Source organism: Daktulosphaira vitifoliae, unplaced genomic scaffold (assembly GCF_025091365.1).
Source record: "Daktulosphaira vitifoliae isolate Bord-2020 unplaced genomic scaffold, ASM2509136v1 Scaffold_1, whole genome shotgun sequence".
NCBI classification, from domain to species: Eukaryota; Metazoa; Arthropoda; class Insecta; order Hemiptera; family Phylloxeridae; genus Daktulosphaira; species Daktulosphaira vitifoliae.
In genome coordinates, this window is record NW_026099572.1 from 24,625,361 (window position 1) to 24,649,590 (window position 24,230).

General features: G+C 31.2%; 1 protein-coding gene across 8 annotated transcripts in view; it reads left to right on the forward strand.

Annotated features, from left to right (window-relative positions):
* Window positions 1–9,058: 9,058 nt before the first annotated feature.
* Window positions 9,059–24,230, forward strand: part of LOC126896713 (paired box protein Pax-5) — a 54,748-nt gene continuing 39,576 nt past the window's right edge. For 3 of the 8 annotated variants that reach the window (XM_050669738.1, XM_050669764.1, XM_050669778.1), the window contains exons 1-3: window positions 9,059–9,529; window positions 17,127–17,294; window positions 17,517–17,570. In XM_050669738.1, the coding sequence (XP_050525695.1) occupies window positions 17,156–17,294; window positions 17,517–17,570 (193 nt within the window). In that variant the 5' untranslated portion in view covers window positions 9,059–9,529; window positions 17,127–17,155. The remainder of the gene's footprint in view (window positions 9,530–17,126; window positions 17,295–17,516; window positions 17,571–24,230) is intronic. The other 5 variants (XM_050669787.1, XM_050669717.1, XM_050669771.1 and 2 more) reach the window with 3 other exon arrangements.

The following is a 24,230-nucleotide window of genomic DNA, read 5'->3' on the forward strand; positions in this document are numbered from 1 at the left end:
CATTTCAAAATAACATTATATTTTTTTCATTTTTATCTAACATTATCAAGGCGAAAAAAAATATTTTTCCATGAAAAAATAATGTTTATGGTAATTATTTGTAAAACAATGACAAAAATTAAATATTTTACAAACATTAAAATTCCCCAATTTCGTTTTTTAAATTAATAAATGACAGAAAAATAATTGTTTTAACTAAAAATTGGCAGATTCCTTACAAATATTTAATTACTTTAAATTGAAAATTTCATTAATGATTTACATAAGTTTATTTAAGTGATAACATTATTAATGTGTTAAAAATTTTTTTTGACGAATAATTTAAATAAAAATTGTTTATTTAACTAAACTACTTATGAGTAAAAGTGTATAAAAGTTGTAAAAAAATAACTTTGTTTGATTCATTGTGAAAGAAAAACATAATATTCTAAAAGTTCGAAACGTGATTTTTGGTTACCATTTTTTAGATGAAAGGTAGACTCATATTATAAATGAATAAAAAATAATTATCAATATATATTCTATTATTTAATTTAATTATGTATTGTACATGAGTAAAAAAACGATAAGATTACATTTGATTCTATGTAAAACTTACCCTTACTACTCATACCAGTTCAGAAAGTATTTTCCTTATTTAAGATATAATTTTATGTATTTAATATCCATAATATTAGAAAAACAAATTTATATTTTAGACATACACTGATGGAACTGTCGAAAATGAACCAAATTAAGCCTATTGTTTCCTGTTTGATTTTGTTAGCAAAATACCTGGGGAGATAAAGGAATTTTATATATTAATTTTTGAGGCATGTGGTGGACAAAATATAAATCACAGAGTCACCAGACTATTTTTGGCTATAGTAATAAGCAACAGATTTTCTATTATCTATAAATATTTTTCCGTACAAGGACACAGCTTTATGCTCTTTGATCATAGTTTTATTAAGCGGACAATAAGTAGATTTGATTGTCTTTATGTACCTAGTAAAAATGAAGATATCATCAGTATGTCAGTAAAAAAAATGAAATAGTGGACATTCATAGATTTTGATCCCAGTATTAAAAAAAAAACTACCAAAGATATCGAAAAAAATTGTGAAAAGTTTAGTTTAAGTCAGAACAGATAATTGGTGTACAAAATTAATCTGAATGATTGTGTTTCTGTTTCTTACTAAATTGGCTATCATCAGAGATTGGTATTTAAATTTAATAAAGGAAAAAAAGACGTAATATCTCCATAAAATAATATTTATAATCATAAAGTTGCAGTAAATTCCANGTGTTTCTGTTTCTTACTAAATTGGCTATCATCAGAGATTGGTATTTAAATTTAATAAAGGAAAAAAAGACGTAATATCTCCAGAAAATAATATTTATAATCATAAAGTTGCAGTAAATTCCAAAAAAAAAAAAAATTAGGACAAATTAAAAATTATGCAATATATTCCATATTAATATCAACGATTTTATGACGAAATATTGAACTTACCAACTTAAAATTAAGAATTAGTAATGATCATGATGCTTGTATTAATCTTGTATTAAATTAATTTAAGTCTAAAATTATATATGTAAATTGTAGTGAGTGGAAAAAAGAAAGCATTACAGATTATTAAATGTGTTTTATATAAAACAATATCAATAACCAAGATGTAATTTAGAATGTCAAAGGTTAGATACTAAGAAAAAAAAATTGATGGACTAGCTTTATTTAAAATTAAAATTATTGAGATAAACAGTTTTTTTTTTATTTTCCAAAAGTTGGGTTTGGTGGAATATTATCATTTTTATTTTCAGCAATTCGTTTATAAATAATAGTAAAAGGGTGTAGCTACCATATGATTATACTTTATTATCCAAACATTTCTCAAATATGTTATGTGTAAATAGTCTCAAAAAAATTGTACCATTTTAACTTGACTCTTAATTTCTTGATTATAATGTCTAATACTTGTTCTGTATTAAACACTTTGCAAGCAATTTAATTAGAATAATTAATGTTCAGAATAAATGTTTATAGATCTTAAAAGTTTTAAGTTATGTAAGTACTTAGATTTTACAGTTCAGCTAACTTTAATTTGAGAATTACAGCAAGTTTTTAATTGCTTGAACCACAGTGGACTTAGAGTTTAACTTTGTAATTTAAATATTAGATAACATATTTCATTCAAACAGATTCTAAGTGACTTAATTATGTAAAAGTAGTATTGCGGGTACATATGATTTAGCATATTATTCAAAGGTCTTACTCTAAGTAAAGAGTTCACATATTTATGCTTATATCCTTATTTATATTTTTTTCACTATGGTTTTCAATACGAAATATAACCGATTTTTCTTTACTAAATAAATTTCTTCAAAAATTAATTTGTTTAATTATTTATCTTTTACTTGTTTGTACTACACATAAAATATGTAGTAAAATATGGTTAAGCAAAAATTACAAATTTTTATAAGAAAAATGCATTAGTTATTCAACTTTTCCTTTAAGAACTCAAAAAGTTTACTATGTTTTAAACTGCATTTACACTTAATAAGCAAAATTTAAAATCTCTTGAATATTACTGTGGAAGAATTTCAATAAAAAGGAAAAGATTTTGAATTTTTTCTTAAAATAAATGTAACCACCTTGACAATTAGAAATGTGTTTATTTTTATACAGAATAATCGATAAATTTAACGTATTATGTTTTTGTTGATAATTTATTATTATTATTTTTTTTTTCGACTTAAGAAAATTGTTTTATATAATTGTATTACTTGCAATTTGTATTTTATTTTTCTAATTTTTCTTAACAAACAATTTTCCTATTTCGCAAAAAAATGTTCATATAACCGATGTCATGAATACATTGTACTATACAATTCTAAAACCTTTAAAATAAAATAAGTTTTTTTTAAACCCTGTATATCATGTAATATTATGTTTAGTAACTATATAAAACAGTTGTCGTTTCAGCGGTTAATTTTAGTTTTCACGGACAAAACAATTTTCTTTTTTATCAACGTGTACGACAGTTCGCATGTCCCCACTTTTAAGCTGCGTAGTACGTTATGCTACAAGTCATAATTTATTATTATGAAGACATGATTTTATGAAGAGTTCAATGTATTATTCCTATCTATGTACTCTGTATTTTTAAGTTCAATAACCGACGGTAGATTGGTGTATCATCCCACTTTTTACTTATAAATTATTTGTCTACGTCCTGTGGCCACACAACCTTCACTACATCGGTTGAATATCCTTTTCGCGTAAAAAAATGGAAAATAACAAGAATATAATTGCTATAAGAAAAATCTAGTATGCATTAGGAATTAGAGAATAGATAAAATCCAACGTTTTATAATGTAAATCTAAGTAACGCCTTCTAGAAATCTTTCCATTGGACCAAATGTCGCCATATTGTATTTTCCAATGTCAGAGAGGGGCACTAAAAAATCAATCTCTCCTACTCTAGACTGGACGTAACAAGTCCAACGCAAACGTTGATCCTTTCACTTAGGCCACACAATTATTCACAATGTAGTACCACTTCCAAATTCGTTGCTAACCAATTATGAGCCACAGTGAATAAATAAGTTTTAATAGTAGATAAGTATAATATTTAGGAAATAATTTAAAAAGCAAGTTTGTAGTAAACATTAATTATTATTATTTTCAATTTTCTAAATATAATATATTATATTCTAAATATTTTAATAATAATGTAATTAGCTTAAAACCAAACATTAAATTGTTATTAATTAAGTCGAGTGATAAATAAAATTTTAAATAAGGATTATTTGCTTATGAAAAATTGTTATTTAATTACATTTTTGTTTAAAATAAGTTATTATAAACTATTTTAAGCTTCTATAAATATTTAGTATCGTTATAATATTTTTACATTTTTATACTATTAGAAATATAATTAGTATCTCCAATACTTAATATATAAGATAATATAAAGTATCTGTAAAGGTAAGAAGAAAAATACTATTGCTCCCATTTTTTTATAAAACTGATCTGTTTATTAAATATCCTGAAAAGGTTTTTTTAATTTAGCCTCGTATGTCTATTTTGAACAACAATTATCTTTGATCTTTTTACAATGCATTAACTTTTATGGTGATCGAGCTTATTATAATTAAGTTTTTTTATCAAACTGTCGTTTTTTGGATTTATTATTTATTAATTATATAAGGTATGGATAGGGAAAATGGACTAAGTGCTTAAAATACTAAAACAACGTTTTTTTCAACAAAATGTTCTATGTACAAATGCTCTTGATCTGTAACGAAATTTAACTTTACCTAACATTTATAAAACATAAAAACAAGAATTAAAAACTTGAGTTTCTAATTTTTTATAATGAAAAAAAGGATGATTTTATTTTATTTTCAAAAAAAAATTTTGGCACTTATTGACTACTATACTCCATAGTAGTTCATATACAAACTGCTGTTCACCTGTTACTCTTGCTAACTATCTTATCCATTTTGAAATTTTCAATAGTTATTCAATTGAATGAATCATAGTATAAAATTTACAGATGTTTGATTTTTAAGTATGGATTATTTTTATTACAAATTGATATTTAAAATGTTTACGTTTAAGAAATACACTAACAATAAAAAAAAAACATATTTCATTAGTATTCATTACATTGAATTAAAAAAATATGTCGAATAATTTTTGCACCTATTTACAAAATAATGAGTGACTCTATCTTAAATAATTATTTAAATCCAATTATAATTGGACTAGTCATTCCAATTATACTGATACTTTTGTTGTGCAAATAATTTGATAGGTATATCAGAAAATCTTTCTCGTTGAGTTATAAAAATAAAAACATGTAGCAACAGTTAAATAGTATTATGCATGAAAAGTTTTCTCTATTCGCTATGGAGAAAACATGTTAGTGACAATTAAAAGCAATTACACTATATTTGGCTTTTATAATTTTACTAAAAGTCTAAATTTTGTAATCAAATTTAATAATTAAAATTAAATGGAATATTTAATTATAATATAATATAATATTTACATAAACAATATAGTTCCGAAATTTAAATTCAAATTTATTAAATTTAATAGTTTTAATTTCGCTGTTTATTACAGACATGTAATAAATTAATTACTTTTAAATAAAATACTTTTTAGCAAGTATAAATTAATAAAAATTAAATTGAGGATAGATTTAGATAATTATTGTAATATTTTACATTCACTTCATAATCTTCTTCTGAATATTTCATAAATACAAAAACAGTACGTTTTATTCTATTGTCTAATTAAACACAAAGGATTCACAAATGTGTCAAGTATCCGCTCATGTTCATTGAAATTGTTAATTACGTACTAACTACAATAGTGAATTAGATTTTACATAAGATAACAAATATTTACCATCGTTAAAAATATTTTTTTTAAATACTACAAACTTATAAATTGTAATTACACAATATACGCAGAATAAAGTATAACGTAATAGTTTTTAAGTAAAAATAATAAATATAATATTATTTTATAGAATTAACTCTAATTAATAATAGTATAAAATATTTAAATTTTAGCTATCCAGTTAAAGCCAATTTGTATCGCACCAATAAACGTTCGTACTAAATAATTTACCAGGCCTAGATAACAGCGCATTCTATTTGTGCAGTCATAGTTTCTACATACACAAAGAGATGGCGCTGTATAATATCTATGATGAGATTGATAGCAAAGTTACTAATTAAAAAATGTCAAATCATAGTATTAACTTTATGATTAGGATTTTTAATTTTTAACTATTATATTGTAGAAATATTTTAAATGTAATAAATTTTGTATTTGAAATTCTTTTTGTATTGTATTTATTAAACAGGTAATTCAAAAAATATATAAATACTTAAAGTATTTTGTTTGGCATTGTTTTTTCGTATATAATATCAGATTCAAATGTTAACAAAACGGAGTGATATTTATAATATGTAGTAAATTATGTATTGATATAAAAAACACTCATTTTACAGATTGACATTTTCACATAGACTGAGTATGCTTTAGCCTATTAATAAAATTACATATAAAAATAACTATTAAATCTTATTTTTCACTATAATATAAGAAGAAATTACATTTTTTTTTTCAATTCCAATATTGATATATTTCTTAAAAATCTGACCCTTTACCAACTTTTGCACGAAAAGTTATCTAATTAACTTAAGTTTTTGTTTTCGTCATATTCCGAGCTTTAAACATAAATTATATTAAAGCTTATGTTATTTACTATAAGTTAAAAAAAAAAAAATTATCCTGACGGCTTAACTTCTATATGCAAATAGCTTCCAAATGTAAACATAAAACATAATTTTTATGTAAAAATCATAGTCTATAGTGTGTTATAATTTTTTTCATTTACATAAATGGTATAATCATACAGAATAGGGGGGAGTATAATTACCCATTTAACTTCAATTACAAAAATAATTTAAATGATAGCGTTAAACATTTTGCAGCTATTACTGTCAACACAATAAGTATGTTAAAAAAAAGAGTTCGACCATTAAAAAAAATTTTCTAGTTAACAATGGCTTATGATAAATTGAGATTTTAAAATTATGAGTGATTCTTTTAATAGCCACTTTTATACACTCGACTTCTCTTAAAATAATAATTATGTTAAAAAAATATTTTATGGAAGTATTTTAGTTTCATACATGATATTCGATTTATCAATTATAATAATTTTTGTATTGATTGATATAAGTGTATCGATATTATTTTTTTTAATTGCAAAATACACATTTAACTAACTTAAAAATAAAATAAGAATCATAAGGTATAATGAAAAAAAAAACTTAATTATTACTAAACAAGAAATACACAAAATTAAAAAGTACCAAAAAGAATTTTCTTAATATAATAATTATTTTAAGAGAATTCGAGTGCCTAATAATAAAAGAACTTCTCTGTTTATAGAACAACTTATAACGTTTTATAATTTCTCCGTAAAAATTACAATGCTATATTGTTAAATATGATTGTTCAATTTCATACTAAATGTAACTTCTTTAATTATTTGTGCATTATACTTATTAAGTATAAAATTTATAATCAGGGTATAAGCAATGAAGTAGGAGTTCTTGTTGCTTTTAGAATAATTCATTAATTCCTTCTGAAAACTACAGATTTGCATCGAAGCGTTTTTTATGATAATGGTTTCAATCACTGTCTGACATCATCTATACTTGCCCTAACTATGCCACGTTTCCATTGTACCGTAATCCCACTGTTCTGGGTTTATTATTATTATTTTTTTTTTTGTAAAATGTAATATTTTCAAAGATAATTAATTTTGGTAAACTATAACGACATTTAGAATAGGTGTTAACTAAAACGAAAATAAAATGTTTATCTATTAATAAAAGTTGAGAGGCATCCACGTGGAAATCATATGAAGTGTAAAAAATAACTCTATAATATAATAATAACAGATATACCATAGAAACAATAGGAAAAACAAAAATCACACAATTCCAAATTTCAAAAATTTGTTTCAAACAATTCCTTCTAATATCTTAAAAGTTTTTAAAATCGTCCTGTTTATCAAATTGAGTTTGGTGCCAGATATTTTGTTTTAATGTTCCTCTTTAAAGCTCTTATAATGCTAACCTAATAAAGCCTATCTATTTGTATATTTACATCTTATGATTTCATTTATTGTAATAACAAATTTATCTCTTTTAATATTTTTCTTACTGAAATTTTTTTCTTAATATTTTCATTTCAAAAATATTCGATCTGTTTTATCTGCCTATGTTTTACATATAAATACGCTTCAAGAGCTTTATAATTATTTATTTTAGTCCTTCTATATAGTAATTTCGATTTGAGCAAAAATAACTATAAAAAATTGCATTAGTTTGCAATTAAATTTTTTTTTTATCTCTTCCTGTCGTTTTTGTTTGCCCATGTCCCAACACATAAAATGCTGTATTTTTCAATTATGTAAACTATAATTAACTTAAAAAATATTATAATTATTGTATTTATTAATTTTTTAAGAAAATTCAATTATCTTAAGTTTCCTTAAGACTAATAAACTATTAAGTAAACTTAAACATTTTTGCTTTTTGATAATTGTTTTTAGGATATCTATTTTGAAAAATATTTTTACTAAAAGAAAAATATATAAGGTAATCACTATAAAGTATAACTAAGGTAATCCTATTTTGTTTATGCATGATCTGATATAATGTATATATTTAGATAAAATCCGTGTAAAGAAAAACTTCGGTTTAGGGATTGGAACTGTATCATAAGTAACCGGTTTTACACTTGAAACTTCTTGAAATAGTGAAAATGAAAACTTAAACCTTAGAAATCGTCAACTACAAATCCGTAATCGAAATCAAATTCGTAAAATGTATTCAGTTTTTTAATAGTATATAGATATAGATTTATCATTTGAAATATCACTAACCAATTACATTTTTATTTTTCAAATCTAAATCAAATAAAACCTGCGACATGTTTGGTCCTAAATAAAGTATTATTTTTAACATTTATTCTGAAGACCACGGTTGTCTCTTTTAAAAAAAATAAACTAATAGATTTCTATTAATATGTACTGACTGCGTAAAAAAGTATCAAAAACGATACGATTCACCATAAGGACATTTTAACATCTTACATTTAATAATTAATTTTTAATTATTTTAACACGCTATTTATTCAATATTACTATTATGAACTGGGAACACGGCGACGTCTCCCTTCTCTCGGACGTAGTGACCGCCCGCTCACAATCTACGGGTACCTACGAAAATATTATGCGTACACATATTGGTACTGCACACAGGTACGCTCAACGGGTTACAACAGTAACCGGCTACAGGTATGGGTACTGTGTCGCGTGTAGAGAGCTATTGTAGGTGTGTGCGCGCGGGGCACCTGTTGCCGCGGTGGCGGGCGTCTCCGGTAACGGGCCAATGGCATGCGTCGCTCTACTACAGCCGCGGCGACGGCGGGGGTGCCGGTGTTCCAAGCGTTTGGTTTGCCAGTGGACCATACCTAGTAGTAGTAGTAGTGCCAGTGCCTAGTATGCCTAGTGGCGGACGACGGTCGTGACGCACCATCGGTAGACCATAGATAGTCTATAGATTTACGGCGCCCTGTGTATGTGTATATGTGCGCGCGTTTTTTCCGCCGAGTGCTTCATCGACCACCCGTGAACGATACGCGCGCGACGCCCACCCCTTTGGCCGAAACTCACTCATCCACAATAATAATAATATTAACAATTGATAATTATTGTTTCGATCGGGTCTTTGAACATAAAAATTCATAAATCGCTTTGAATATTTTTGAAAAATTTTTTTGTTGCCTTTGCGGGCTTTCAAGGAAAACTTAACTTTTTTTTTTTATCTTTTAGAAAATAAAACACACCCGATTTTACTATAAAGTGTGGCCGCGAGTTTTAAATTCGAAATTTTACTCACTGATTGTACTAGACCAAGACAAGGGAATAATCCAAAACGGGTTTCGGTAAGTACTTGTACTTTCAGTAATAATGTCTTAAGCCGGAAATCGTAACGAGTCGGTCATTTAATATCTCAATATCGATTGGTAATATCTCATCTCGGGGCATTTTTCTTGCTTCGTGTTATTAATGCTTACCGGAGACTTGAACGCCCGAGTATAAAATTGAATAATTAACAAAACTCATAATAAAAATATAATTGAGAAGCTCAAAGAAGTTCTTATTCTTTTTACATAAAATTAAAATTTTATTTTCTTAATTAAAATAACGAAAATTAAATAAACACATAAAGACGCATAAATTTGATTGCATTTGTGATACCGCAATACGAAATTATTCTAAAATTATAAAAAATACGTTAAAATAGTAAAAAGTTCGTATATTTTAAAATTATTTTCTTATATAAAATAATAAACTTTTACGTAGAAAAATTATTTTTCTAATAAGCACGACATAGTGACTATACTGTTGTTAGCATACATTTTAATTTTTAACGTTGAAACGCAAACGGTTGTTAACTTTAAACGATTACATCCTTTGAATAAATCCAATTGTAAACTTATTTTCTGAAAACATAACATGCTTTAAGACATTACATTTCATATAATGTACAATACATTTTATTGTTAGTCTTTTGTTTCTATCAATTATCCCACGGTCGTTGTATATAGAGCACATTTTTAATGTCATAGGTTAATTCTGTAAAAAAAAATATACTAATATCAAACTATTGTGTAGTATAGAAGTTATAAACACAAATTAAAGTGATTAAATTGTTGTACAATTACTTTATAAAAACTTGACATTTCTCCTATCAAAAATTCGAATATATTAAAATTTATGTGAACATTGAAAAAATAAAAATTCAAACACTTAAAAAAATTTGAATTATTCTCAAAAAATGTATGCAAAATAGTATAATTATTCCAACGAAAAAGTGTATCAATAAAAACATCATGTTGTTATTAACATAATTTTTCTGAGAATCGGTACAGAAAAACGACAAATTATTTTTAAAAAAACAGTTGTCTAATCTATTATTTCTATGATGTAGTAGCAAACTTTATATATCCTCATTTCATATAAAAAAAAATTATCATGAAATAATACCAAGAATTTCGATGAAAATCAAATAATTACACAACATCCTCTTAGCTAACTGATAAAAATACCTAATATAAATTTTTCTATAACAAACGTATAAAAAATATATATACAATTCTAAATTTATTTTCGCATAACTAATCATGTTTATATTTTTATATAATTTTTTATTACCTAATTAACAGTATTAAACATATTATTTTTAAAATATATTGAAAAAAGTAATGTCAATAATTTAAACCAAAAGCTAATCGTTTTATATTTATATGTTTTTAATTATTATAAATATTAAATGATTAAACTTGAATTTTTATTTTTTATTTTTTATAATTTCAACTGCATTGATATTTAGTTTAAGACCTTAGTAGTTTATTATACTAATTAATAAAAAAATTTAATTTTAATTAGTTTCACGCATTTTTTAATGAATTTTTTCATGTGAATAATATTGAATACATTTTTAGTTAGGCAAGTTATTCTAAATTAAAAATATCAGATTTTTAAAAGTTAAAAATATTTTTAAATAAAAAATGAGTATTTTATTTAATATATACATATTTAGTTTATTTTAATTTAATTAATTTTTACTTTATTAATTGAGGATTGAAGTTATTATAACCAATTTTAATCAGGAAAATTAAGAGATAATAAAAAAAATATGAGTTAAAAATGTCTTAAAATAGCAATGTATTTAATGGATACAATTCAAAATATTTTAAAATTGCCATGAATAACGATCCTAAAAGAATAATCTTTTAAAAATCAAAAAAACCAATTTAAAAGAAAATATCTATCATTTTTAAAAATTGCACGTTGTTTTTATAATATTTCCAAAAAAATTTATTTTTTATGATATGAAATTTGTTTTATGATTAAAATTCTCTGAAATGCACAATAATTATGCCTTAATAGTAATTCAATTATTAATTTGAAAAACAATTGATTATTTTTTGTTTGAATAAATAACATTCGCTCAATGAGTTAATCAAAAGTTCAACAGACAAATCCTTGACTTTTGCTATCGCGATCAGCTCATGTCATTGACATTGCATTACGCAAGTCAACCCTTTTTGGCCCATCACCATTATCAGTGACACCGCCGCGCGGACAGCTGCTCCTGTGACGGTTGTTGGTGTCGTACTATGCAGTGCCGTTTTCAAACACTACAGCACCATAATCAAGGACAAAACACGAATACAATGTAATTACGGGTCGTCACCGCCACCGTAATGTTCGGCCACAGTGCCATACCCGAAACACTATTTGGATACTGTTTTGTATAGACACTAGCCGGTTTGTCTTATGATAATTATATTGTTATCGCAACTACCACCGCCAACCTGCCGAATGCGGTCTGCGTAGAAGTTCGTCAACGTCATGTGCGGCTCATTAGTTGCTATACTTATAACCTGCTGATAAACCAAGTCGGTAAATTAGGAGGGGCATAAAAGAGAGGAGTAAACGGCAAAACCAAATTAACACGAACATGAAAATTAGACTGTNACTTTTGCTATCGCGATCAGCTCATGTCATTGACATTGCATTACGCAAGTCAACCCTTTTTGGCCCATCACCATTATCAGTGACACCGCCGCGCGGACAGCTGCTCCTGTGACGGTTGTTGGTGTCGTACTATGCAGTGCCGTTTTCAAACACTACAGCACCATAATCAAGGACAAAACACGAATACAATGTAATTACGGGTCGTCACCGCCACCGTAGTAATGTTCGGCTACAGTGCCATACCCGAAACACTATTTGGATACTGTTTTGTATAGACACTAGCCGGTATGTCTTATGATAATTATATTGTTATCGCAACTACCACCGCCAACCTGCCGAATGCGGTCTGCGTAGAAGTTCGTCAACGTCATGTGCGGCTCATTAGTTGCTATACTTATAACCTGCTGATAAACCAAGTCAGTAAATTAGGAGGGGCATAAAAGAGAGGAGTAAACGGCAAAGCCAAATTACCACGAACATGAAAATTAGACTGCTGAATACTGAATGATGTGTAGACGAGCGAATAATAAAATAAAATGTGCAGTTTATTGTTCTAACGCTGAATTTATTTGTTGAGCGTGTTGTAGAAATTTTCTTTTAGATAGTTTAACAAGGTATATGGACGAATTCCCCGACATCGTTCACAAATAATGATAAAAGCATACCGTATGCCAAAAGTAAAACATTTTTGTCAACTATAATGAGTCTTAGTCAAATATCAAGAATTTTAAATATTTCCTAAAACGTAATTCGCTACTTAAGATATTCAATAATAATAATAATCGAATGCAACATATTTTACCATTCGAAAAAAGCGACTGAGCTATTGTAAGAAAAAGTTATTAAGTGCATTAAAAGGAAATTATAAAAAAAATTCAAGAGAAAGTGGACAAATTAAATATCTGAGTGGAAATTCGTCCTCGATGGAAAATCCAATTAATTGCATAACTACCTGTTTTTTCCCAGGTCAGTCGTAACTAAGTTTTTTTATATTTCATTTGTATACTCGAGTATTTATTTTTGAATATCAATTTCCTAATGCCGTAGCATTGAAAAATATATAAAAAAAAAAGTATCTACGATGTATTTTCTCTGCGAAATTTTACCAAAACCAATGGCTGCCGATGTCGTCAAATGACATATGGGGTTTGTTTATAATGTTCTATACATAATCGTTTTTAGTCTTTTCTTTCAACTCTCTTCTTAGCAGTCTGGAGATATGTGTAAATGTTTCTGTACAAAAGGAACTCGTCATTGCACAATAGGCATTAATTATCATAGAACGTAGACGTCATCGTAGCTCTTTTGCAGTAGGTATTATAAAAATGTCATATCATAGACAATAACATAATTATTAATGATAAATGAATAAGGGTATTTTTCTTTTTAAAGATAATGAAAACAATTTTACAAAAAATGTTTTCGATATAATTAACTATAAAAAAGATTAAAACAAGTTGAACGAATCATAGAGTATATCAGAAAAATAAAAAAACCTCAAAATTTTTTAATTATTAGCTGATTATTCAAATGAAACATCGAAAGTGATTACAGTTAACATTATCATTTAAACTAGATGGCAGTTTTTGATCACATCGATTAAAAAGTGTCGATACCGAAATCGCCAAGAATACTTTTATTTCAAACGTGAAAGTGATTTTTTTTGTATTTAAACGAGTATTAATTTAAAACACCGTGTCCAAACTATATCTATTTTGACCGTAACAGTACTCTGATAAACTTATACGTTCACATAAAAACACATTGGAAAATTTATAGTTCTTGGAAAAAATAAATTATTTGCATAATGTTACAGTAAAAAAAAAAAATTATCTGTTATTGCAAAAAAATCGACATTACCAAGAAAGTGATTCGACCAAATGGTCGAAAAGAATAGTGTACACAAAGTATATATTTTCGAGTCTAAAAATAGCGTATGGCTTGGCGATTTACTATTTTATAAGCAAACAAAACAAGAACTTTTACGTATGCCACAACNATATATTTTCGAGTCTAAAAATAGCGTATGGCTTGGCGATTTACTATTTTATAAGCAAACAAAACAAGAACTTTTACGTATGCGCCACAATATGTTAAAAAGATTAAGTACCTCTGTAAATTTTCCTTTGTACGTTACATACAATCAGTATAATACAACCGAATAGCTATTAAGATAGAAAATACTGCGGCGATTGAACGTAATAAGTTAATAAAATAAAATTAAACACGAATTGAGTTTATGACCACGACGCCCCTGGGACGTATCAATGTTATGTGCTCGGTCCCACCCGACTAGGGCATTTAGATTGTCTTTTCGCTCCAAATACTTTTGCTGTCTGCCAACTCGGCTCATCGAGGCCTACTGTACACGAACGTTGTGCACCGGGAAAGTATGAAGCAAAGCAGAGATTACAAAATGTCTACAGACACTGACATACGCGCACACGTTAATAACACGACCTGCAAGAGTGTCGGTGGCAGGCGCTCTTTGCGAACCAGTGTAACGCAACACCGTGTTGCCCACACGATAATAACATAATACGTTGTAACTGCGAGTCTGGCGAGATGAAAAAGAAGAAGGACAAAACGGTACGGGCGCGTACCACAGTCGTCGTAGTCGGGTGTACCATTACCTGTTGGAGTACACGCGTTTGTCATAAACGGCGGCAACGTGCTCTCGGACTTGTAATAACGTATTTATGTACGGCCGGCCGAGTGCATATGCCGAAGAGTTATGGTCGTGGCGACGTGGACACGCGCTAAGTTAACAGCGTACACATCGGCAGACCACTTTGGAAAGCCAATCGCTTGGGCGCCGTTCGCCTTGACGTCGTCGAAACACAATAGGTTCATCGGCAAAACCGTGTGAAAACGGCATTGTAGTTTTTTGAAATTTCGATATAGTAACACACAATCGTTTCATCGGAACAATTCAAACCCAATTTCGTAGAAAATTCGGGTTGACGTACAAACAATTCGGGACGTTTGATTCGAAATTCATCTCGTGCTCGAATCAAACGCCGGCGGAGTTATTATTCTTGCACGTCACCGCCGCCGTCTCCTTATCACGATGGTCATTCCGTCCGCCGCCGTCGTCTACTTGTTCTTCCGCTCTCATAACATTCTATACGTGTGCACCGTATATTGTTGTACTACAATATCGCACCGGCCGGTCGAGGCTTTGCGTGTCTCGAGCGTACGCCACCGCCGACGCATTTACATTGCAAGTCGCTCTGATAAAACGTGCCGATTTATGGGCCACGTGAACCGAATGCCAAATAAATAACTTATGTGTGCGGACGATCAAGAACGCATCGGTCGGCGCGTTCTTCTTTATTTGTGCCGGCCCGTTAGTTACGTTTCGGTCGTTTCGACTAAAAATGAAATCGTTTTCCACGAGCTGTTCAGCGCCGGCGACGGTTTAAAATTTTTTCGCCGGAAAATGAGAAGAAAATCGAACGCAACAGAAAAATAACGTGACCTGACGAACGGACTCGAGTTCAGCGCCGGTTATCTTATTGAGAGGTCGCAGAGAATCGTCACACCGGTGTCGTGCACGATGACACACGTGAACACACTCACATGACATGGCAAAACGGAGAACTTAATACGTCTCCAGTCCAAAGAATACATTATATGCAGAGGTTTTTTTTCGCTCGTTTCTGCAGTTTCTTTTTGTTTCACAGGCGAAGGGTTTCGTGTGTTATCGTCAAACACGGTACAACACGAGACAGCCCGGCGCATCGATATACTGTGCGGAGAATAATATCAAGCCACGATTCTGACCGGACCCGCGTGATCGAGATTTATACCTATACGCTAACACACGCACTCCACCGACCCAATGGATGACACCCCAACGTCTCAGTGTGTCGGTTGACCGCTATTATAAGTTGGAGCTGCGCAAAGTCATCACGAGCTTCAATTTTCACACTTTTTAGTTTTCCCATCTCGACGCGGTGGCGTGTAACCCGTTTCACTCGGCACGACTTCAGATACCTTCCGAGTACCATTAAATCTCATTATTATTTTAACTGTAGTTATCTCTCTACAAACACTATACAAAAGACGTTTGGATACGTAAATGAACGATAAGTTCTAGTGGCGAAAAAATACAGTCAACACTTTAATACGCGAATAATTGCACAACCAGTTATCTCGGATCCTGAGAGGTGTAGGAGTATGAAATGCAAACACTTATGCCGTAGAAAAAAAGGGTAGTAGCTGGGTGCGCGCACACGACATAAATTCAAGACCGACTGTTGTCATCGTTGTCCAAATGGAGTGCGGCGGACGGGCACATCAGTCGACTTGCAAACTGTCAACGAAGGCAATGAGCGCAGGCCACCCGGATGGTAAAAAACTATAAATTTACTGATTGTCGTAATGGCCGTTAACGCACGGCAAGCCTGGTTAGACTTAGTTTAAATACCTAAGTTTATCAACGACTGACTATGAGAACGATAAAAGGCAGGACCTTGTTTTAATGGAATAATTATTTGTACATGTCATTACATTATAATGTATTTACGTAGACAATAATAACGTGTGTATGGTTGTTCTGTAATTATTTTGTCGAAGGATAAAATTATACGAAACAATAACTCACGCGATGATATAAAATTACGAATTGTCCAATTAAGTTATCTATTATACATTTAAGCCAAATGAAATTATTTATTTTTTATTTAATAAATCCACGTTAATAATAATTTAAGTGTTCAGTCAATCTTATGTATTTGGTACTGAAATTAAAATAGGTTTAAGTAGAGTTATTAGTTTCAATTGTTTTAACTACACCAAAAAAATGTCTTGTCCACTACTAAGTAAAAATTTACCGTTTATTAATATACAATGTAAGTACAAACTTTCTTTAAAAACACTACCTTTACAATGAAAATAGTCTCAAACGTATTAAAATCCAACACACGTCCTATTGTATAATATAATTTATTACTGTAATCTGATTGTAACAGTTATTTTTTTTTCTTTCAGGCGAGGTGAATGAAACCGTGGAAGGGGTTATGATTGGAATGGAGCTCGGTCTTGGGCATCATGGGGGCTCATTACACCCTCACAACATGCCACAACATCAAATGCACACTCAAAGTTTGATGCATCAATCCCAACAACAAATGCACCACGAAGATGGTAAAAAGAAAAGTAAGACGGACCAAAATACAAAACATTTTGATTTTTGATCTGTCTGCTCTTTATTATTAAATAACAATAAATAATTTTTACAGTAAAAAATAAAAACAATAACTAATAACGTTTATACATCGTGATGCGTTCAATCAGATAGTTGAAACGTCTCACGGCGAAACAGCCATAGCGTATTATGTTAAAAAACATCGACTCCTTTAGGTATTTATTTTGTTTCAGCGGGATCGGGAAATATTAGCAGCAGTAGCAGTGTCAATGGATTTTCGCAAGAAGGTGAGTGGTTATGTAGACTTATATTGCTTTTAGATTGACTTAGAGCCTATTAAAATGGTAATTACGAATACTGTATGGGGTACTGAATTTTGACTATCTGTTTATGCGATCCGATTGAAATCTCTTCTCGAGTAAAAAAACCGCCGTCGCCGCACGCGTGTGTAACGATGATCGATACTGGATCACGATCCGAAGCGGTGTCGGGAAATGGAGTTCTAAAAAGATACACGCGTGCTATACATTACCGGTACGACACGTCGATGTTTTTTAAATAAAAAGGTGTCGGCCGATATAAATAATTGTCGTTGTGGTTAACGTATGACAACGCGCTCATGTTGTTTCAACAATACGTATAGACGACAGTTAGCGTTTAAGAGCAGCTCGGGCGAAGTGCAAACGTTAGTTGGGAATTAGTATTACTGCAGCACCTTTAGGGCGTGCGACAGCGTTACTGTGTAGGAAATCGTTGGCCATAATGGAAATATCGTGTAGTCGACGGCCTCTATGCTTCTGTATGATAGACATAACGGCGGCGACCTGATTAATTCGCGACCAGAGGTAACGTATGGGCTGACCGTTGCGACCAACAGGTGTCTTCCTCTTTACACGGCCGTGGGCGCGCGTACTGTGCGTCGACAAGATCGAAGATAACGATTGTAAATCCTAAACGATCGTCGTATGCTACTCGATAACGGTAATTGGTATAAACCGTACAGCCATTGAAAAATACGGTATCCGAAATTATACAAAGCAATGATTATAATGCCGTTTTCACTTTCTCTTCTTCGATAGTAGCCGACTGAGATAAACAAAATTGAAACTGAAGCGTAAAGACACTACTAGACCTTACCGATCGATAACGTGGCGTATTATCATAAATCCGAGGTATAAATAGTCTTCGAAATCGGATCGCGGGGAGGGTTTAATTTCTAATCGAACAACGAATAGATGAATATTGTAGTTTTCAAACACTCGGTTTCCATTCAAACGACGTTCCGGTATTTACCGAAACGGAAAAATGTCTATGACCAATGGAACAATTTGTACGCTGACCCCTGAAGAGGTCGCGGCGGCCCGTCTACCGTACGCTACCGTGTCTCGTGTGCGTACCTCGACCGTATAATCGAAAAGCGCACACGACGTGCGGGCCAAGAATTTACACGTTACCGCGTCGCCGACGGGTCGTCAACCGCCGTCGCGTCAGTGGCTTATTGTGTGACGCGCCCAGACGTGTACACTAATTTGAACGGGGCCATTTATTCCTGTTGATATTGTTGTTGCGGCGGGCGCACGGTGGTTCGAGGCACGGGGATTAGCATACACAAGATGCCCAAGCTCAGTTATGTGCATGGCGTGGTTGCCCGTGAATTATTCATGAGATCGTGCCCGGCGATTCGCCGGTTCGCGCTCATTGAGGGTCACCGCCGCCGCTGTTGTGTCCGAATTGATTAAACAACGACTACACAAACAAGGTGGGGTGGAGGGGGAGGAGAGAGGCAAAAAATCATACGTTTTAAATATTCATCATCACGACCGGACACAACTATACTTATAGTGTACGGGGTATCCGGTACTCGTATTAACATGGACCAGTTATTAAATCCGGATCGCCTCGATTCTAGCGTATTGTTTTACTCGCGTGTCACCAGAGCACTGTTTTTTTAACTCTCAAACTATGACCGCTGCGCGGGTACGTAACACCGGATAAGATAGTACTTAGAGGTTTAAGTTATTTGTCCGTGACTGTCACTCGTATGTCAGTAAGTTATACAACAATAAAGATGTTCAACGAGTGGCGACCGCGCTGAGGATGAAGCTGTTATCGAGTTAATGAGCATCAACACGTCGACGTCGATGTATAAACAACGTCAGTGTTCGCAAAAATAACAATGCCCGTACTTATTGCGCTTGACTTTAAAACATCTATGGCGAATTCCACATTGGAAATAGCTGCAATCATTTACGTATGGCTTCTTCATCACGTTTCAGTAAAACGAATCTTATAATAACAACGTTGAGCAAATAAGAGTATTATTTTCAGTGACAAGTACAACTAAATTCGCAAAAATGCTTAAAAAAAACCCTACGGCTATAATAAATTTTTTGTACTGTGCTCGTAAATCCGTTTTATAGCTTTAGTGTTCCTATCGAGTTCACTGAAAAAACTCCACTCCTATAAATGTATATACGCATTGGTAACAGCGCTGTATTTCAAGCAAACGTACATGTATACTTTCATTTAACTTAACTTGCAATAAATTTTCGACGAGAACAATCTTTTAACAAAATACAACCGTGTTTGTTTTTTTTCTTCTAACTTTTATCCCTATTGTACAAAGTTTCACAAATTTGCTCCTAAACAAAATTGTAAACGTAACATAATGGACCTCTATACATCACTATCAACAATTATAAATTTTATTACTTTTTAAAACGATCGTTTCCATTGTATCTCATGGATCATAAATAAAGCTCGGATTTATATGCATTTATAAATATTTTTTGAGTCATTTTTAAAGTGCCCGGAGTTTGTACAAATTTGTCATAAGAATATATAGTAACGTAAAAATATTTTTCATTTTCAGGAGAATAAATCCCCTAATCCCATTCAACACTATAACCCCGGTTATAACACAACATTACTAAGTTTCCAATCCTATTAATGCAGATTTGAACTGGTCGATGATGCTTTTGGAATAATTTACTACTAAAATAAACGGAATAAATTAATTTTAAATGAAACTTTTAAAACTTAATGCTCAAATAGTTTTGTTAGGCCTAATTATTCGAAAAAATCTTTGAAGCTTTAATTAAATTGGATTACAATAGAAAATGCGTACTTCATCAGTTAACATCGTTAATATTTAGTACCAAGCTACACATTTTCCCCTTCAATTTACAATTAAATGTATTAAGTACAATAATACTGGCTCAGTACAACACTGTGCTGTGACGTCGCCTTTCTCCGCCGGAATCCATAACCGTTGAGACAGATAATAACAACATAACGATTATTGTGGGTATTTTTTTTTTTTAATACGAAGTCATGATAGCCTATACACGGCTCATTGTATTATTAAGCGTTCAAGGTGTGGGAAATGCGACGGCTACCGATCATGAAAATGCATAACAGCTCCAAAAACCGTTGAGCGCATAATTATTTTTAACGGACTTTTTCATAGACGTCCCATGTACACGAAGAAGCGTGCTTCCTTAAGAACAATGGTCTTAGATAATGAAATAGTGTACATTTTTCACGTGTACAGTTGTAGTATGTGGTGGGTGGGTGGATGTATTTCGCGTCCGTTGACGGTTGAGAGGCATCTGCCGCCCTCCGCAACGGTTTCACCACATGTCATGTACCCGCTCCCCCTCCGCCGGCACAGACAATCGTTGCCGGTGATCATATAAATGCACTTGTTACACGACCTTGTCATTAACGTTGATTGCGTTTTAAATTGTTTGATTATGTCAAAACACCCCTGAAATCATTGTAACGACTACATGTACATACATTCCTTTGTGGTCGAACAAAAAACCGTTTCTAGTAAAACGAATTTCGCAAATTACAAATGCTAATAAAAATTACGACTCTGTAGGTGTACAATACGACAGTTTGGTAGGTTATCGTTTTTTCGTAACGTATTTTCTGATGATGAGACATTTATTATTCGGCCGTTCGGTTTAGTCTTATTTATGACAACGACTCAACGGTAATAATTTATTGTACACATGCGCCGCTGAACAGATTTCGTGCCCCGTAACGTTTCAAAACTTGGAGTGCCGCATCGTCATAACAGTAATAATAATATTATTATCGTGTTGGCACGAAGGAATTAAAAAAAAAGTCTCAATCACGATCAGTCGTTACCTCGGGTGGTGTATGATATAGGGCCAGTGTTTGTATTATCGCGAAGGCAATGATGTGGGGCGACTGCAGTTGAACATTTTAATATAAATTCATCTAACAGATATATTTGGGTTACCGAATCTCTAATGATTATCCAGTGAAATAATACCACACCGTCATTAAATTAATACTGCATCAATTTATATTTTTAGTTTATTACTAACCAGTGTTAGTTAGCATTTTCCAACGTAGAAACTAATGTTCAAGTCTTATTTTATACTTGTGAAACGCATACTTTACTCTGGACCAAAAATTTACACGACTATAAGTAACACGGCGAACAAGTCCATTTTAATGTTTCGGTTGTTTTATTCGAATCGGATGACAAATCGGCTTTAGGGTTTTTCAACTAATTCTTTACATTTTACCTTCGACTTCCGCAATTCGCCCATTTACGATCGGTCATGGTATTATGATCGTTTCATTATATTATCTTTGAGTCGGTTCCTCTATTTCGACTAAAACATACAAACGTTAGCGTTAGGCGGTTAGATTAAGGGTTTAACGACACTAGACTGAATTATACATACATGCGTTTTACACCGTGAGTCTAATAAAATATGTATAACACAAAAGTACCAATGTTTCTCTACGATTATTTCGGTCATAACTGGCCACAGATTTCGCTACAATGTATTTTGTGTATGATGTTGTTCCGACAACATATAAGTGCAGTCTTTGTTTAGTAAAAAAAAAAAAATACATTATACGTAAAAATAATACATAACAAAAAGAACCGAATGTTCATTCTTCATTTTTTCTCTTGCTACAGATGTGTTTTGAATAGGTATCGGTGGTGAAAAAAAGCACAATGGTGTTAAAACTGTGCGCGTACGTAACTGCCTGCTAGTTTTTCCAATAATGTGCATGTCGAACGGTCTATGTGCAAGTGTACATGCCGCTTTCGTAATACTATACTACTTTTACAGCAGAGACCCAATCGACAGGAAAAACTACAACGTTTCTGTAAAATAGCTGCAACAAACGGGTGACGCAACGGGAGAAAATTCGTATCATTTTTAACTGGTTTAAAGGCGAGTGGGTGGTCAACACATTTCCTGTGTAGTCCACGACAAATCGGTGATTATCCGTTTTAGATTGTAGAAAAAATTCATAACAACAATCATAATGCGCTGTAAAAAGCAACCCTAAAAAAGTATCGGTTTTCTCGTGTGACTTGTTATTACAAATCGATTAAATAGCAACTCGATTTTCATACTGTATGTGTGCCAGTGTTTTTTCTGTCTGAGGTATTGTTTTTCGTCGCATCCGGACTACGATTACTGTCATTCGAATTCTGTGATTAAAGATCAATAAATTGCGCCCACCCATAAATGTAATATCCTGAATAAGTAATTGTTAATCATATGGTTCGATGTTCGTTTTTCAGTCTCATTTAGTATTTATAATTAGCTTGATGAATACGTTTTCGTACAACTCTGATGGGGCGATTAATAACACGATTATTTTAATCGTAACTAAAATACAAATACCTATATTTTGTATTTATTATTACATCTAATAAGTTTTGAAACTTACTAATGTGACGGTATTAAAGAGATAGCACGTAATACGTGGGATTATAATTTATTTTTCATCTTATGTTTTATTAATCAATCTCAATGGTATTTTCTCAATTGGCAAAATTACACAAATTGCTGAATAACGAAAAAAAAAATATGTTGAAGAGTACATCCCAACGTATGCTATTATTCTTTCAAAAGTCGACGTGGCTTGGAATTTTTTTATTCTACACTAAAATATAGGGATTCAATAATACTCGTACCATCTGGTCCACTGGCGGAATTCGCAGTAATCACCGTATAGGTTTCCTGACTTAACCGCGTCAGTTTCAATAGCAGAAGTGTCAATAGTGTTTAATGTACGGTAGTATAAAAGGTGCGAACAAACGCACAAAATGAAATTAAACAACGGGAGCTGACAGCAGATTGCGAAAAGAACAAAATGAGATGAAACCGTCAATCATTTCGGTGTCGGGGGCGTTTGTGAAAAGCGCATACGGCGTTCGTCTCGAAGTCGGCGCACATGACTCTAGAAATTCGTTACACTGGCATTAAAAGGCAAAAGACAATAGAGATGTGTGCACCTTAATGTCATCAACACATCCGGCCGCCGGTACCTTTCCGAAATAAATGTATTATTGCCTGAAAACGCAAGTGTCGTGGCAATTAAAGATAAGTCTCCAGAACAATAGTCATCCGATGTGTTTGAAATTTCTAATAATTTCCAACTTTTTGATATTTGATGTACCGAACAAGTATTATCATTATTAATAATTTAGAAATATTTATTTAAAAGCCTCTAAGATATACATAGAAAAATAATTATTGAATCTGATCTATTACATATCAAGTTCAATGATTAATTATAAAATTAAAGTTTATAATCATAATTTTAATGTATAAATGATTCCAATGATAAAACAATACACTGATGTATTTTATTTAATTGATTCCAATTACATATTTTATAAGAAAATTAAACCAAGTAGCAAATCACTAATTAATTGTTATTGCATGCCTGGGTCTAACATTTTTATCTTACTCTTTGAAATCAATATTGAAAAACACAATGGTTCTAACGTGTTTACAACTTATGGCTCGTGCTGTGATAATAATATCCGAGCCTAGTTAGTTTTAAATGGTGTGAAAATAAAATAATAAAACTGATATGAATCGATAGAACACCGTTAATGCTTCTGATTGTGCTCACTAGTCGAACCATTAGAG